The sequence below is a fragment of the Bombus terrestris genome, chromosome 1 (genome assembly GCF_910591885.1).
Source record: "Bombus terrestris chromosome 1, iyBomTerr1.2, whole genome shotgun sequence".
Taxonomy (NCBI): Eukaryota; Metazoa; Arthropoda; class Insecta; order Hymenoptera; family Apidae; genus Bombus; species Bombus terrestris.
Genome location: NC_063269.1, coordinates 10480679 through 10498948, shown reverse-complemented (window position 1 = coordinate 10498948; position 18270 = coordinate 10480679). Strand labels below are relative to the sequence as shown.

General features: G+C 37.8%; 2 protein-coding genes across 3 annotated transcripts in view; both read right to left on the bottom strand.

Moving 5' to 3' along the window:
- Positions 1–8670, bottom strand: part of LOC100649366 (plexin-A4) — a 421249-nt gene extending 412579 nt beyond the window's left edge. The window contains exon 1 of the mRNA XM_012312042.3: positions 7938–8670. The gene's annotated coding sequence lies outside the window, so the exon portion shown is untranslated. The remainder of the gene's footprint in view (positions 1–7937) is intronic.
- Positions 8671–16074: 7404 nt separating this feature from the next.
- Positions 16075–18264, bottom strand: LOC100649246 (putative GTP-binding protein 6). 2 transcript variants are annotated; one of them, XM_048406380.1, is made up of 3 exons: positions 18138–18264; positions 16604–17608; positions 16075–16530 (listed from the first exon to the last, which is right to left on the bottom strand). In XM_048406380.1, the coding sequence occupies exons 2-3, from the start codon at positions 17588–17590 to the stop codon at positions 16090–16092; spliced, it is 1428 nt and encodes a 475-aa protein (XP_048262337.1). In that variant the 5' UTR covers positions 17591–17608; positions 18138–18264; the 3' UTR covers positions 16075–16089. The 2 variants fall into 2 exon arrangements, with proteins under 2 accessions (XP_048262337.1, XP_003393316.1); XM_003393268.4 differs by lacking the exon at positions 18138–18264 and having other exon boundaries at positions 16604–18121.
- Positions 18265–18270: the final 6 nt, after the last annotated feature.

Here is an 18270-nt window from a genome sequence, read left to right as displayed (position 1 = left end):
GCTAGGCTTTAGAAAAATTAGGACAAAATTTGAAACACTTGCAATGGGAACAAAGATTCCTTTCGACGAAATTCAAGAGTGAGATTTTTCTTAGATCGTCGATGATCGAGTTTAACATCTATAGACCCATTAGGTTGTGCGAAAAATGTCTTCCTTTTACAGACACGTCTTTTACAACGACGCATCTTTATATAAACATAAAACCTAATCTGTCGAATGGTGTAATCTCTATCTTGATAGAAGAAAATGGATCACACGTAATTCGATAAAATAATATAAAACGAAAAATGTTATGCGTACATTATTTCCTTACGAAACGAAAGAAACTTTTCGAATGACCTAATACTTTTCTGAAAATACGAGATACGTTTTAAGGTGAGATATATGTATAGTAGTATATATAGTAATATGTATATACTGTATAATATATATTACAGTATATAGTAATATATATACTGTATAATATACATTACTATATATATATTGTATAATGTATATTACAGTATATAGTAATATATATACTGTATAATATATATTACTATATATGTAATATCATATAGATATTATCCATACAAATATTAGAGCTTCCTCAGAAAATCAATAACACTATTAACATATAACATATAACACTATTTGCCCAACATCATTGCACAAAATCGACAATATTGTATTGACAAGACATATTGATCCTTTTAGTTGAGAACTTTTAGTCGAAATATGGACAGTATATATAGATAGATTGAGGGTACTCTTACGCTACGTAAAAATTCAGTATACGTATGCATAGACTTAAATAGTAAACTAAATTATTGCGAATCGCTTACGAGCCAACAATACCACTGCGAAATTAAATGCCGCCACTGATAACCTACGGAATAAATAAATAAATAGTAACGGTAATGACGATACAGTATAGAGAAAAAATTATGGCTCCACTACTTTTCAAATCAATACGAGTGCCACAATGGTCGAAATATAACGAAAGAAAGCTGAAACTTCGCATTAAGATCGTTTCATAGGCCTCGCGTGTGTGGATGAAAATAAAGCAGGCGAAACAGCAGTCAATGGAACGTGGAATAGTTGCCGGTACAATGATGTTTTGGAAAGATCGTGTAAAACGAAGGCAGCTGGAAAAAGAGAAGGGCCGAGGTAGTCGAAAAGGACACGGACGAAAGAGAACGGAGACGTATAGTTGAAAGATGAATTCCGATGCAAAAAAGAAGAGAAAAGGGAAGATTCGAGAAAGAGGAATCGAGGGACTGACAGGGGGATCTGGTGTTGGTCCACCGACGAAGAAAGAAAAAAAAACGGTAGAAACAGGAGTACCGAACAGTCGAACAGGTTGAGGTCAGGTCGCGAGGTATACCTTAGGTCCGGTTTCCTTTGGAATTCGCCGAACACGCAGAGGATATTAAAACCAGTCGAGTAATTTCCTCTGGAACTCGTCCGCTGTCTAATTAAACTTTTCCATTTCGATCAATAAAGAACAGAAAGGCAAAAAAACATGGCTGGTATATTGATATCGATATACAGTTCCTGGACGTTGAATTTGGAATATACGAAGACTAGGAGAAGAAAACGGTAAGTGACAATTTTCATCTTTTGCGAGAGAGCAATTCTAAAATTCGATACGTTCTTGTACGGAGGAATAAGTATTGTGTTAGAATTGAACAGATATAGTCCCATTTTCTTCGTAATTCCAGACGTATTGCTTGGCATAATACTAAAATACTTCGTAGAAATCTAAAAACAGTCTAATTCGTTTGTCCTAAATGCTTTTTAGGTGGTTTTGTAATATCTTATATGTTATCATCAGATCTGGTGATCCTAAGTTTAGATAAAATTCGATATTTTATTGTAGAATGCATATCACTGTGACAGCTAGTCGCTGTTTTATCCGGAGCATTTAAATAATTGCTACATGAATATATTGATATGCATTACCTATGTATATACTTGAATCTATATATTTTAAATGGGACGAATAACGACAGAGATAGCTGAAAGAAAGCGATAAAATTCCAGGTTTCTCCTATCTCCTCTAATATAAAATGTCCTATTAGCATGGAAACTTGGGACCACCTAACTCGACGATACATAGGATATTGTAAGACCAATCTGTAAGAGGCGTTCCGTGCACAGTTATCGATAGAAATGAAAATCCTTTCTCACGTTGATAACACGAATCGCCTGAGAAGAGAGAAAGAATCCCCAGGAAACGACGAACGCTCGTCTCATTATCGACGAAACTCGGATATACATATACATTAAAGCGAACTTCAAAGTCGTGACGAGAAGAAAGATACGCTGACAGAGGCGGAATTAAACGCGAGATTCGTAGAAAGCGATAGAAAGAGAGGGGAAAACAAGAGGGAGGAGTGGATTAGTTTTGTAATAAGGAGGAAACGATGTTCGTTGAAATGCGAAAAGGACGGGCACACGTTGTTACGGGGTAAAAAACGAACGACGTGAACGAGAAGGAAGAGGTGTGTATAGCGAGATGGATGCATTCGAAAGGACTGGCCCGGAGAGAAAGGGACCGCCAGGAGAAGAGGATCGTAGAGGTGAGGCCCCCTTCTGGCCGAGATAACTGAGGACACTCCGAGAAGGCTCCGTGGGACTGGCGGAGCTGCGAGTTTCTTCCTTCTCTTCTCTCTCACGGATACGAAACCGAGAATCTAGGACTCGTCGTGTACACGCGGTATGTATATATGTATATTATATATGTATGTACGTATAACTGGCTATAGCGGAGAGGCACGTCGTGCACGAGGCATACTCTTCTCGATTCTTCCTCGTGCCCCACGTTTTCTATAAGGGCGCCGTGCCCAGTTGCATCACCGTGGTACAAGCTAGGCGGTACAGGTCGTTTCATCTGTACTTTAAACGAGACGCCTTGTTCTCCCTAACGATTTGTGTACTTTCATCGGTCCACGTTATGTTTATGTTCTACACGCTCTCTGTAATAGCTCATTGTTCGTACGTGCAATGATACCGAGGATGGATATCGCCCAAACGTGGGAAGAAGAGGATGATGGTAAACCTTTCCGTAGAAATGTACTGGTTTAACGTTTAGAAGATATAGGATTTAGAAAATATCTTCTTTCTGAATGTATTCTATTCGATGATACGATAGGATGGAATTTAGTAAATGGCATTGGTCTATCAAATTTAAACTTCCGGGAACGTTGCATACAGTGACTCGTGAAAATATTTGAACATTTATGTTCCTGTAATTTTATTAACACCGTAATGAGACGTATAGTGAAACTGCAACTTATGTATTTAGTGTATCAGGTAAACAGCGATCGAATGAATTGAAGACTTTCAAATGAATTCAAATTAATCGGAACGAGGTTTTAATTAATGAAGACGAGTATAGAGATACGAAAGGATATTTCAAATTAAGTGGATAAATAACATGCGATAAAGAGGTTTCCAGTTGCTTGAATCGAAATCACTTGAAATCAGGTAACATGAGTAATCTGAACGAGTTGCAGTACGAATGCATGTCGAGCATGAGAGAGAATGATGTTTACAAATATTTGAAGAATTCCGTTTTTCCGATAGTTATTACGTAAGGCCACGTTGTTCGGAGAGGATCTTCTCGTCAAACAAAACTATGAGAATGGTAACAGACCCCGCGAGCTCCAGAGAAACAATTTACGAGTGGAACCCTCTGAACAAATACATCGAGTAATCCGACGAGCCCTCCTGTTATTTCAGGTACCCTCTGACCCCAAATGACCCTGTCCATATTTTTTTTCTCCGATCGATCCGATTAACACGGACGATATTTGAAAAGGATTTTCGCGAGTAACGTTTAACACGCGAGAACCAACAAATCCTTTCTTCTTGCTCGATCAAAGTATCGTAACGTGCATTTTTATATTAATTCGATACGATCGATCCGATTAATTAAAGGAATAAAATCAAAGAAAAGATTCGATTCATTCTCCGAATATCGTTCACTCTCTATTAAAATTTCTTCTCGTTTCAATTACAAAGTAAACTAGAAAGAAACGATTAAGAAGCGAGCAAAATTCCTAAAAATATTTCCTCCTTCGTTTTTATTTAAATTTCTTTCCTCTTTAACGCCAAAGTAAAATACTCGTAGAAAGAAACGACGCGACGGTCAGGCGATTAAGAAGCCAAGCCTCATCCACGGCGAAACGTGGCCTGCTTTCGTTAACGACGCGCGCAACACCGTTCCTTTTCGATGCAACTGCGAAAAGAAAGAAAGTAAAAAAGGACGAGGATGCCTACGCGCGCGCCGACCTCGTTCCTCCGCTATCCTTCCTCATATTCTCCAGTGAAATTGCCCAGGGTTGCCGACGGAAGGCCCAACTATAGACTTTTTGAGGTTAACCGCATCGCCAGTACAGCTTTTAATGGTCAAAGCCACGAAAGCTGCTCGTATTTTAAGCCCGCTCATCGTGATCCCAAGCGAAATTCTTTCATCGTCGATTAACTTCAAAACGGAATACCGGGTAACCGCTAACGAACCCGTATAATTATGAATTTCTTCTGGATTCTGCATGAAAAAAGGAAAAGGGAGAAAGAAAAAAAATATGCCACCACCGACCAGCGTTTCCTGAAACGATTGTAACAAAACCATCCGCCACCCCCAAGGGGTTAATGATGTGGTCCAACGACCCAGGTTACGTTTCGACGAAACGACATCCGTCACTGCGTCTGTGCCGGTTTTATTTTATTTTTTTTTTTTTTTTTTTTTAACTAATGTCTGTCTCTATTCGCGAGAAACACGGCCGGAAAAACGGTCCTATTCGAGTATTGATCAGAAGTCGACTGGTACTCGAGCGTTGTATCAACGGTAATTGAATTTCAGCGTTGCACGCTGTCAATCAATTATATTTGAAAGGGAAAAAAATCGGAGGCAGAGTGGGAGGGAATGTAAAATAAAAAAGAGAGAGACTGCAGGCAATCGCTAAATATGTATATAATCTGACGAACGTGGTCGCGCAAATAGCGCGTACTATTTGACGTCAATCATTTTGAAAGTAATTGCACCGTTAACAAAAATGAATTCGCCTGGCTGCCATATTCGTTTCACCAGTGAATTTTGTTTCCTCCTATTGAAAAAAGAAGAAAGAAAAGAACGCAGGGAAAAGGAGACTATAATGGAAGGAGGCGGTGAAAAGCGATTGGATTTTTATTCAATCGGCTCTAAAGAGCTTCCGTGTAAAAAACGTCTGCCCGTTCGACAGAATAATCGAATCGAATCAACGTTAAACGTATGTATCACGTATAAATACAGCGGGACTCGTATCTATAAAAACAAGCCAGAAACTTCCGATTCTTATAGCGTGTCGTGGTTAACGCGAGAAGGAACGAAGTATAGCAGCTCACAAAAGTATCTGATCGTCTATAGAAACTTTTTATCCATATACTATGTGTGTTATATACTAGAAAACACTTCGAAATTTCACTACAATTAGAACGAGACGACACTATCATGATTGATATTAGTGAAATTTAAAACGAATTTTTAAGCGTAAATAAAAGTTACAAAATCTTACGATGAATGAGCTTATGGAATTATTTGTTTCCTGAGAATGAAGTATTAACATTACATAAGTGCACTTATGTAATAGAGTCAAGAAATTAATGAAAAGCGGAGTTTGGCTTTTTGAGAAGCTCGTATAATAACCGTACATAAGCGCACTACACACGTAAAAATTTTCCGCGATAAGTCTTCAAATAGCTTCTCCAGCCACTGTATGTAAGAAATGGAAAATTTTAGAATAGTTTTATTGCTGTGAGACGCAGCGTATTTCCGAGAAGCGGGAATTGCTCGGAATCAGGTAACCGAAATCAAGTAACTAGCTTCGTGGGCGCGAGCTAATTCAAGATTCCCCCAAAGACGCGCCGAACGCATTAAATTAACCGCGTAATTCTCGCAAAGCATACGAACGTTGAAAATGATCACCTTAAGTAATGATACGTGTTCAGACGCTATAAAATCGTTGTACTCGTGTTAAACCATGTATGACTAAGCGTAACGTAGAATTCCCTGTAACGAAGATACGTTACTACGCGCAGGATATTAGGTGCTCGTAATTACAAGAAAATATTAGGCGAGTGCAAAGGTCTGCCGGTTCTTGCATTATCTATTAATAACATTGTTTTTTCAAGCCGCTGGATATTTAGTCTTACATCGTTCTTACTTCGTTACATTCTACGTTTAATGGAAAGATACTTTACGGAAATATTACCACTAAGCCAAACAAAAGGAAATCGACGAAGACGCAATGATTTATTTATTTCGTTTTCGTCGACAAATTAAATGAACAATATGTAAACACAGAAAATAGACGATGATATTAAAAACAATTTTATTTGGATCACATAAAAATGGCAAGTACCTAGTATTTTTATAATTAGGAATTATAAAATTCATAATATTTAATGGACAGAATAAATATTTTTCTCTATTTCTCTTCTCCATTTCTTTGCTTATACTCGTAAAAACGTAACGTAAATATCCATAGTGCAATTACTATTCATCTACAATTCTGTTGTTATCGATTCCAATATTGAAACAGAAAAGAAAGCCAGAGACTAGAACAAACAAAGGATCAAGAGGATAAAGACGCGTTTTCGACGAGTTCAGAAACGATCCAGGGTGTAATTAGCAAGGTCAACAACCTTCCAACTCCTTGTTCGCGACTTGGAGACAGAGAGATCGAGGGTAAGTCACGGATACGTGCAACGTGGTATGCAACACGATGAAATTGGAGCCAGTAGTGTTTCGGTGGCGAATCAATGTCGTATTTTTCTCTTTTCCGGGCAGGAACAAAATCCGCCAGCCGGAGGACCGTCGACCAGAACACGACGCGGAGTGCGGATGAACGAAAACAAAGAGAACAGGGGAGGTATAGACAAAACACTTAAAGAAGAACTATTCTCTGCTCGAGCCTGTTTGTTTCTTACTCCACGCGGACAAGAGAGCAGGCCAGGAAGTGAACGCGGCCTGTTACTAAGCGTACAATGAATCCCGACGCGACATTGTACGTTATCATAATGTTCGGCCGACCTCACAGGACAAAAACCTTCTCCTCCCGCCCCCTGCCAATCCCAGAATTCATTTCTTTCGCGGACTCTCAATGCCACGTTTCGTTTCGTTTCGTTTCGTTTTGCAAATATAAATGATTTGCATTCGAAGAATGAGAGATAAAGGCTGGTGAAACGCAGAGAAAAAGGATACAACGACGAAGGTCGTGGTATACAGTATACAGTATCGTTCAAAAGTATCTGAACATTTGTATATTTCTGACAATATGTATTTTAATTAGGAAATTAAATATCGCATAAATGGAGTTGCGATGATCTTATTATTCATAACCATCATAGGTATATACGTTAAATTGATTTTTGGAAATTTATATGCAATAATAAAAAAAGAACTGGCGTTCTTAATTGTCAAACTTTATATATTTTATATTCAGATTCTCTGATTTCTGAATTATAAATCATACGACTATACTTTCGAAGTTGTATTCTCTTTTGTATTAAAAATGTGCTTATTTTTAATAATAACGTTTGTTCCGGCTATACTATCCACTGTTTTCTTTGCCCGTCTTATGTTATTTTATTGAAAGACACAGAAATTGAGATATAGCGGTTGTATCAGTAATATTATCTAAATAATTGTGTCGACGCAACATGTGCACATATATATATGAGATAAAATACGTACATACCAATCGTTAATAGCTAACTTGAATTTATATTCTATTGATTTAGAAAAAAAAAGGTGGAAGGAACTACTTCTACTAAATTATTAATGTTTAAATAACAAGTTTAAAAAATAAATAATTTGTACAAATCGATAGAAGTGTCCGGATATGTAATTATGAAGGATAGTGTACGCAGAATTTGCGCGAAAGAAAAAGAATTCATGGAATGTGACTCACCTAAACGGCAACGTTGTAACGCCAACGAGAAATTGACTTAACGACGATGAAGTCACAGTTTCGGACGACAGACAGGGGGTAGGGGGGGCAAAATCAGTCTCACACGCCCCCCCAATGTCACTCTGGACCCCCCGTCCTCGATGCTACTCCTTTGCAACGTGCTCCGTTTAGAGCACACACTCTCTCTTGCCACGCACTACCCGACCACTCACAGTCGTCACCAATTTTCTATCCTCTTCCTTTTTAATCCTTTATCCTCTCCGTAATTTTCTTCCCTTTTATTCGCTCTCCTATTCTCCTTCTTCTCACTCGTTCTTTTTCTTCCACACCCTTCTTCCTTTCTTTTGCAAAGGCTTTACTACTTCCTCCTTCGCTGTTCTGCCGACGGTTTAATCGATAGACACTCGCGGGAGTCTGTTAATCGGTTACACCGAGAGCGAGCACTGGTCATCAGGGGTCGAAGAAACGCGCGACAAAGAACGATAACATCGTCCGTGTTCCTCCCGCTATTGAAATACGTTTCCCCCACTCTCTATCGTAGATCACCGGTTGTCACTCTATTTTTTTTTCTTTATCCACCACCGAACGCGACGAACGTAAATATATGTACACGAGCCCTCGAACGACGTCGTGTATTCCTCTTTCCACACGTTCTATCAGTCCTATCTATCCCTATCTACGTATCTAACTATCTATCCATCTAGCTATCTTGTTCCCTCTCTCTTGCGTACACGGTACTTTCAGACGCGCAGAATCATCGTGCGCGCCTGTTCGATTCCTCCTATATACTTCCGATATGCGTCTTCCACGGGTTTAGGGTTTACGTACGCGGCCAGCAAAGTGATTCAGACGTTGTCTGTTGTGACACCACCATCGATTTCTTCCTCTTTCGGCCGGTACGAAGTGGAAAACTGGTCCGTGTCGATGGGAGAGGTGTCTGTCTGCTCGGTTCCAGCAACGAAGACGTAGCCTATCGTTGTACGTACCTAAAAACCATTTGCGATCGATCAGAGGCTTCCATGCGATATGACGGACGATCGACGAGTCATAAACCGAATCGAAGGAAGCGAGTGCGAGAGAGAAAGATCGCCTAATGTGCCACGAAAACTATGTACCGGGGAGCCAGTATGGCGCCGTCCTTCGTTTATCTCTTTCTCTAACCCCTTTCACTCTTTCACGCACACACGCATACATTCGTCCCTTCTCTTTCATCGCTTTCCATCTCACTTTTCTGCTACGTTCGTAAGTGCCCGTCCGACCCTCTCTCTATACCCCGATCTTCTTCATTCGCCTCTTTTCACTATACACGTATATTCCTTCCCTGTCTCTCTTGTGTTCGTTATGTTCACATGTATGCGCCTCGCCGGTCTCACTCTCACCACCACCTTCTTCCTCACTATTTCGTGTTAACCACGCGCATACACGTTCGACACTTGACTGTCACCGGCGCGCACGGGATCGTTGAATTAGTCGAGGACTAGATTATGTTAAGATTATGACACGATTCCAAATTCCACTGACTATAAAATAATCATCAAGTCACCGACGAAAAACAACGAATACACTATTAGAGCAAGGTAATTTCACTGATTCATGCAACATGACATCTCCTCTTTTTATGTATAACCTCAAACGACGAAATAAGAGAAACTATATATATCCAAACTAGATGGAACACCACGAAAGTGACACAAGTCGACTGAAGCGTTGGGGCCAGAGACAGAGACGGACAAACAGCAAATGTACAATATATATATATATATATATGTGTGGCTCTCACGACACAAGATACACTGGACACATTCTGATCGACGCGCGCTTACCACTTTTCTCTTTCCCTGTTTCTATCATGTATCGCGTAGCAGTCCCTTCGATAGCCAAAACACGAGACACACTCGAGAGGAAGTCACCGAAAGAGCCACAGCCCACAAACAGCACCACCGTTCATCGTGTCAGGGCGCTCCGTTTCGTCGCCACTACCGGCGTGCATACCCGGTGGTTCTTCACCGCCTCGGCGCTAAAATGGCGATCGAAGTGACAGCTCTCGCCTCCTCCTCGCCGGGTTCGGTCGAGCAGCCGCTCTTTCCACGCATACTACCACGCATCGACTATATTCTACTTATCTTTCTCTCTCTTCTTCGATTCCCACTCGCTAATCTCTTTACATTTACTCTCTTTCTAACCTTTCTTTTTATCAGGCACACGCACACTCACCTACACACTCTTACAGCACGCGGCACAACAGAATAAGGCTCTCTTTCAATGTTATCAAGGTAGAATGGAAATCAGCCACGAATCGAGCCGGTTTTTCGATGCGTACCACGCGGAACCGATGACCACACATAAACGCACCAGACACACCGTGTGGAGATGCTTCTCGATGGCGGCCTCGAATTCTCAGTCCCGGACGACGCCTACACCACCACCACGTACCACCTTAATAGCTGTGCTTTCCCGGACTCACGGGACTCGACTGGGCTCCGCCAGGCCACGATATCCCCGCCGCACTTGCGCCAACCGGCTATTGCTCCTACCCTTCGCGAAGATATACTAACCGTTCCTCGTTCTTACGCCCACCCCCAGCGCAGTTCTATTACCCGTGCAGACTAACTGAACCCCTGCGGAGCTCCCACGCCCGCGAAACAGCCAATGCTGGAGCCTCTCCGCAGGACCGTCTAACCTCGGCCAAGGGCGCCAACCTACCGAATACGTTTTCTGTTTCTTAACCAACATTATGATACACCGGTATAGAAGCAATGTTTTGTGGTTATTAATTATTATTAGAAGTATCGGTAGTAGTAGAATTAAAATTCATTCTTAAATAATAAAAACTGATCGCTGACAAAGGGTTTTTAACAGTGCAAATAAATATAAAGTAAGTTTTGTTGAATAAAATGAAATTAAAGTAGATAAATATGTATAGATTTTCTACCTAAAGGCTTTGCGTAGAATTATTGTAGGTTAAGAAATAAGTAGAATTTATTACGTAGGGAATACGTTTGTAAAACGAGGGTCCCAATTCCTCAATATACGGGTCTAGCACTCGCCCCGTTGAATCGTGTTGTGACTGGGTAAACGAACGAAATACTCTAATGGTCTACGTTCGTCTGTTTCCATTTGTTTCTTCGAACCCATGAAACAAACGACAATCGCGTGATAATATTTTAATCATTGTTTCATCCCGATTTTATAGTATCGCGTCAAACAAAGAGAGTTACATATGTATAACATTACACAACTATAATGACAAGTATAGAAGGAAAAAATAGAAGAGGAACGAGTGTATATGTAAATACGCATCCCTTCACCCGGACCCTTATAAAGAAACGCGCAATAGAGAGAAATATGAGAAGAGTAAAAACGAGAAGTGTCCATTTTTCGTGATTTTCTATCTAACACATTTTCATATAATCATAACACAAATCACAATGATTGTGATGTTCAAAATTTCTCTATATAATAGCGTTAAAATTTGGTATACTTAAAAATCGTTTATTTAACCTAATCATACCTACATAAAAATACGATTACTTCGAAATATGCCTTTCTCGATAAATTCTTGTGCACGATTCCGTAACAAGATATAAACAAATTTTTTGATACTTATATATTATTAGTGTCTTAAGAAAATACATTAAGTTTTATTATTTTCATGTAAAATCTATCTATAGTTAAAGAGGTTTTTATTTATCCCATTTCTTTATAAATATATCTTATGTTATTCCCTTAAAATATTCAGATATAGACGTGGAAAGTGAACAGCGTTGATCGTTTGACGAAAAAATTTGCGGACTCTTACGCGGGGTCGACCGTTTAAATTTTTCTCCGTCTCTTTGAAGTTACCGGCTTCGCTGTTCGGCTTAGCTGATATCCATTCCGCGAACATCGGTCACGGCACGTAAAGGGGCCCACTTGAGCGTTGATTTCTCATTGCGGGACATTGTTCGACGACTTTAACGATGCAATTAATCCTGGAAGCTTGATCGCTAGAATACTCTGTCGACAGACGAAATGTATGCCTCGTCGAACCGGTGTCGTGCTAGCAGCTTAATTAATCATCATACGATAGAACTTAACGACTTAATCTTAAGGTAAGGTTACGAACTATTTAACACACGAGTATCGCGTCGTCTGTGTCGTGCCATCGAACAGTTGTTGAATATGAGACGACGGGTGTTAAGTTAATATTAACATATTATCAATCCCGCGAATCGACATCTCTATGTACTATGTACATACTGGCTACCGGGCATCTTTTGTTTAAGACGTATAGTAACATTCTTATTTATATATCATATAGAAAAAAAAAAACATATTTATATTATTATATAGACAGAGATACATATTTACTTCCAAGATCGAATAAAAAGATGAAACGAGAAATGTTACTCGTCATGTCTTTCTCCTGTTATTCCAAAATTTTAATATCTATAATAATATACATATGTACAATAAACTTAATTATTCTGTGCAAAGTTCAACATTGAATTTCAAAACGATGAAACTTAGATGACTCATACAATTCTACCTTACTACATATCTAATTAAAAATGTAGCAGATAGGGTCGTGAGAGTGGCGACAAACGACAGACACCATTTTTGTTATTTATGCGTATAGCCAGGTTTAATTCAATTTCTCGACCACCGACGGTCGGAGATCAAAGTTCTGTATGGCCGATTTCGGGCCGTTCAATCGGCGTCGCAAAATATCAAGCCGTGGGAGCCGTAATTGAATCTGTAACAGCAACCGAATCAGCGCGATGTCCAATCATTGCATTATACGAGTCACTCGCCGATCGACATTCGTTAGTCAATCGTTCGTATAATTGTTGGGTTACAGTTGCCCGGTTAAGCTACAGCTTTGTAGTTGAGGTACCAGATAAACGAGCAACGCTAACAGCACGAGGCGGAGTGACACGTTGAGTGAAAGAAATACGATCATTGGCTCGTTAGATAGCGCGGAACAAGACAGAATTGTCCGACAAAATGTATAAAAGGCCTTCCATTTCACTTTATAAATAAACGTGCCTGGAACAATATGCTGAGAAAGACATTGTTATATATAGCATGCGAATAAAATTGGTGTCAGTTACAAAATCGGAATTGTCCGTGATATATCATCGACACTTTCGCCTGTCACTTTTCCTGTTTAATCTATTCAGAATCAACATTACGCTGCGTAACATTTCATTTGTAATTTCTCTCTAGTCAATTTATATTATGGAATTCTGTTCTTAACGTTGCAATTGTGAAAGGAAATTCTAACGATTTACTTGGCTCAGTCACTGTTTCAAATGTTCCAGTATAATCGTAATATTTAACTTCTATAAAATATTATAAATAGTAAAATAAAAAGTTTACCGTTTGCCTTTTACAGTTTGAAACAGGATAATCAAATGAGTCGTAACTTGTAAAATTTATTTATAAAATTTCTATAAAATATTAAGTTATTTTATCACCAGACTTGTTGCTGTTATGCAGAGTTACTAATATCTAATTAATTCCAATAATTTGCTACTTGTCGCTTGTACAATTTCTCTAACATCAGTTGAACTATGCTATGCAACTGAGAGATCCAATATAAAGAGAAACATCGTAGCAATGAATATCTTACGCTAAATTTACAATGCATCGATTTAGAAACGAAAATGAGCTCCTCGAGACCAAGGATTCACATATGTCACGTATTCGTTTGAAACAACAGCATAAAATTCTCACTAGCCCCATTCCGTTCCACGATCCAGTTAAGATGTGACGGTCTATGCGAATAAGATAGGAATACCAAAGAGACGTTGTTCTCGAAGAATGTAAGAAACGAAGAGTGCAAAACAACGACAGATAATGATACATGTAACGCGTAGACACGCAAAGATTACGGAGATTAGAGTCGTCCCACAGGTTGGGAGCGGCGAGAATGTAAAGTTGTTGCTTTGTTACCTCGGTAAACAGTAGGAAAGCGGTGGAAATTAGTCGTTCGGCTAAAGCCAGTGGCAGGAGTGGCACCGCGATAATTAGGTTTCACTTGGTTCGCTTTAATAATCCAGACAACATGTAAAGTGCATTGCTGGGATCCTTGCATCCGTGAAAGCATAGCTACTCTGTATGAAAGTGTTTGGTGTGCGTGACCAACGTTAACGTTACCGCGGCCTGGCCACGGTAGGTGACAAATTTTGCAAGGACAGCCGGAATTATTAATGCCTTTTCCGCGGAGAGGTTGAGACGAGGCGCGAAATTAGCAAGCCCGAAAGCGGTACACGGTGCGCTACAAGCGAATTCCAATCGAGATAATGAAAATTAACGACGTTAAAGCGACGTCACGCTCGTAATTAATTATCGCGGCCCGTTTGCCCGGTTGTCGATCGGCCTCTCTTGGCACACCGGACCCTTTCCGCAAGGGAAGGGCCATAATCGCGATATCAATCCTTCATTAATTCCCTCGGCGAAGAACGAACGACTTGCATCGAAACTCTTCCACACGACGCCACGATTAATTCCTTAAGACGCTCTCTATATCTATATATGCATGAAACGCCGGCTCTATGAATTATACATCACGTCGCCGGCACCCTCGCCGCGAACTTTCTTGCGGCGGATGATCGTTCTTGCACTCGCCAACAAAGATAAGACAAATAAACCCGCCTCTTAATAAACGCCACTTCCAAAACTGTTACCCACCGATAGTTTCATCGAAAAAAGAATACTTGAAGCACGCACGAATATTTGACGTTGATTTTAAGGATTTAGTTTTTGATTGGGGTTAGGTTTTTGATTGACGTATACCGATGTACGTAAGTATTTTGACTTCTAGTACAATTCGATAAAAAGAGAAAGAGTGGTCTATTTGTTACATAATAGACTCTCGTTTAACTGGCCCTTATGGGATTAAAATGTATACAAATTATCATTTATCAGTTGTAAAAAGAATACAAATACATATATAAATGGTTAAAATTCCACATGTATGTATGATAAGAAAATGCATTTATTTAGTTGGATAAGAAAGCATGATTAAAGAATGTGTCGATGAATTTTCTGTTGGTCAATTGTTTTTATCAAAAAGTAAAAAATTATCAAAAATAAATTAAAAAGTTTCATTTGAGAAACATATTTTATATTGCGTAAAATAGTTTGAAAATATTCAAATACTTACACATTATAATAGTGTAAGTAATTGCATCCCGTTTAGCTACCGTCTTTGTTAGCTATCAAGAGTCGTACATCAAACTGCAGTTAGCTAGAGTGAGCTGTACGAGTACGTATAACGAACCTCCTTATCTCGTTTACTCTTCGCCGGATTTTCGTATCTCTTTTTTTCTACGAGCCATCCTCCACGCTTGAATTCTACTCTTCGATAACACGAAATTGCATCCTCTGCAACCCACGCGTCGCGTCTGAAGCCAATTTATATTAGAATGCGATGCACGATTTTAATGTGTGGACATTTGCATATGAAACCCTTGGAAACATTTCATCCAACAATCCTATTTTTAAACATTTATTTTGAATCTGTAAAATTAGAATTTCTATTCATCTCCATTCCAAAATGTTTCTTACTAGACAATTCAATATACATATACTAATCTTAATTTTCTACCTGTTTTGAAGTCGTAAAAATAAAGTAGATATTTAGGCTTGTTTTTACGTCTAGATTTGACAGTCGTAAAGATATACGAGTACACACAATAAAGCTTTAATTTAGTTAACGAGCGCAACGAATGCTTTGGTTGAAATTTCGAGTTATGTATCATACATCTGGTATTCAGAAGCACCAACTGTAGAGAAACACGTGCGAAACACGTGTGCGGAATGGCTATCGTAAAAGGGAAAATCGACTTGAAAAAGATGACTTAATCTGGAGAGCTTTGAGGTTGGTAAGTTTCATTTAATTTTTCTAGGAAAAACGAAATATTAATTTGCATTGTTGGATTATAGTTTCATGTAATAGAAAATAAGACCCTAACTAAATTAGAAAAACTATTATGAGGATAAATATTACGCTGTTCAAAATTTTTATTTGTGCTCTATAATGTATTTTCTACTATTAAATAAAGATGGTGAATAGAATGGAACAGACTAATGAAATAAAGCATTAGTCAATATAAATCAATTATATTACAACAAACATAAGGTAGAGAAATAGATTTAAACAAATTTATTTAGATCGATTGAGATTGAAAACTCGTTTAAATTTATAAAATATAGGTAATGTCATGAACACATCCATTATTAAGTATTGTGGATTGTTGGGATCAGGCTCAGCGCTTAGAACTGTCGCTTCTTTGTACAACCACGATGCTTCCGTACTTCCATTTCCTACCCTAATACGCTTCTTTATTAAATTAGGTATATTTGTAATTTCTTTTTGTATTTTCAATCGTAATAAATCGATGCCTGTCGATTTAGTAGCAGAAATGGCAAACGTATTCTCTGGCATAACGTTTTCTATGACATCTTTTTCTATTACATCACATTTATTAGCAACGTTAATTATTACTTTATTTTCATCTACCATAGGCTCTATCGTTTTTTGAACATGTTGAATTTGAGCTCTAACATCAGGATGACTCGCATCAAATACATGAATTAATATATCCTATAGAAAATTAAATAAAGTTACTTTAAGCTAGTAGATTTCAATATAATCAAAAAAATAAGATTTTACATACTGCACTTGTAGCATCTTCTAAAGTTACTATAAATGGCTCTATTAAAATTTCTGGTACATCTTGAATAAAGCCAATGGTATCGATATATAATACTTTCAACATATTTGGAAGTAATCCTCCATGTACTGTTGTATCTAAAGTAGCAAATAATTTGTCCTCAGGTTGCAACGAAGCATCATTTGTTAATGCTTTTATCAAAGATGTCTTGCCAGCATTTGTGTAGCCAATAATAGCAATGCTTGGAAAACCGTAATTAACTCTGTGCTGTTTTATCCTTTGTCTATGTTCTTTTAATCTTTGTAGTGAATTTTTTAACCTTTTTTCCCTAGTATGTAGCATATTCTTTATTTTTTCCGTATAGCTTATTCGTCCAATATGATAATTGGTTAAATCCATCATTTTCTGCTTTATGTATGGAAGTTCAGCCAAAGCTACCTGCAATTTTGCCTCTGGCGTTTTTGCATGTTCTCGGAAAATATGAATGACTATAGAATAACGATCATAAATTGGTAAGTGAAGAGCCTTTTGCAACTCAGCAATTTGTACAAATTTCAATAAATTTGTACTAATAAATATACATGAAACGTGTGGACATTTTCTAATATCTTCTTTCAACGTTTCAAGAGCTCCTGTACCAACTAACTTATTTTTATTCAAAGTAAGTAGTGGAACTAGCTTCTCACCAACAACGCTCCAATCGGTTAAAGTATTAATGAGTGCTTTTGCCTCGGCTAATTGCAACTGAGGTGTAGTATTTCTTTTCTGATTTATACCCCATTTTACATATGGTTGTATCACAAATACTTTATTTCCACCAACAGCTGTTCCCAAGTAGTCTTGGGATACCTGCGCATAGGTGTTCTTTTCTTCTTGTTTCTCCTCATATTTAAATGTTATATCAGATGCATGTTCATACTGATGAATAACATTTAGTATATTAAATTTTCTTCTTGTATTTATTATATATTGTGATTTATTTAAAACCATAACAAGCTTTTTTGAACACTGCATCATTTAATAATTATGTAATATTTGCTGCTTAAATATACACTTAAAAATAAATACTTCAAAAAGCAATTATACACATACTTTCATAACCTCAAATTTAGCATATATGTCGATAAAATATTCAACTTAATTTTAAAGAAAAATAACATTACATTTAAATAAGGATTTTTGTTCCTTTATGTTCAATAAGTAGGAGAGAAAACGTATAAAAATAAAGAATACAAACTTTTATATTTTAAAATAAAATATTTAACCTTATTTAAAATGTAACTCTTGTATGAAACTGTTCGAAAATTGAATATAATACCGAAGTATATATCATTTTATATTAATTAATATTCACAGTCAAAATAAATGTAGATTTTAGTTTTAATGATACTCGTATTTGTATAAATTTGTTCTAAATAAAAGAAATCATTGCATGCACTTTTCAATTAAAATTAACGTTCTACTTCCTTTAATACATAGTATATGTTACAAAATTATTAAATTAGCTTTTCGACGTATGTTTGAATTATTTATCAACCTTATAATATCTTGAAATACTTAATTCCTATGTTTTCTTGTGATATATACAATCGCACGAGTTAAATTTGAGGATCGACGTAAATGAACAGATGTTCTTGCCACGTGACTAAAGATCTTATCACGACACACTA

What these genes read in the sequence shown, in the direction of transcription:
- LOC100649246 (XM_003393268.4), bottom strand. Translation starts at nt 17,617, where the DNA reads ATGATGCAGTGTTCAAAAAAGCTTGTTATGGTTTTAAATAAATCACAA. An exon ending in TAGAAGATGCTACAAGTGCA is followed by an intron (nt 16,531 to 16,603) that starts GTATGTAAAATC and finishes AATTTTCTATAG; the next exon opens with GATATATTAATTCATGTATT.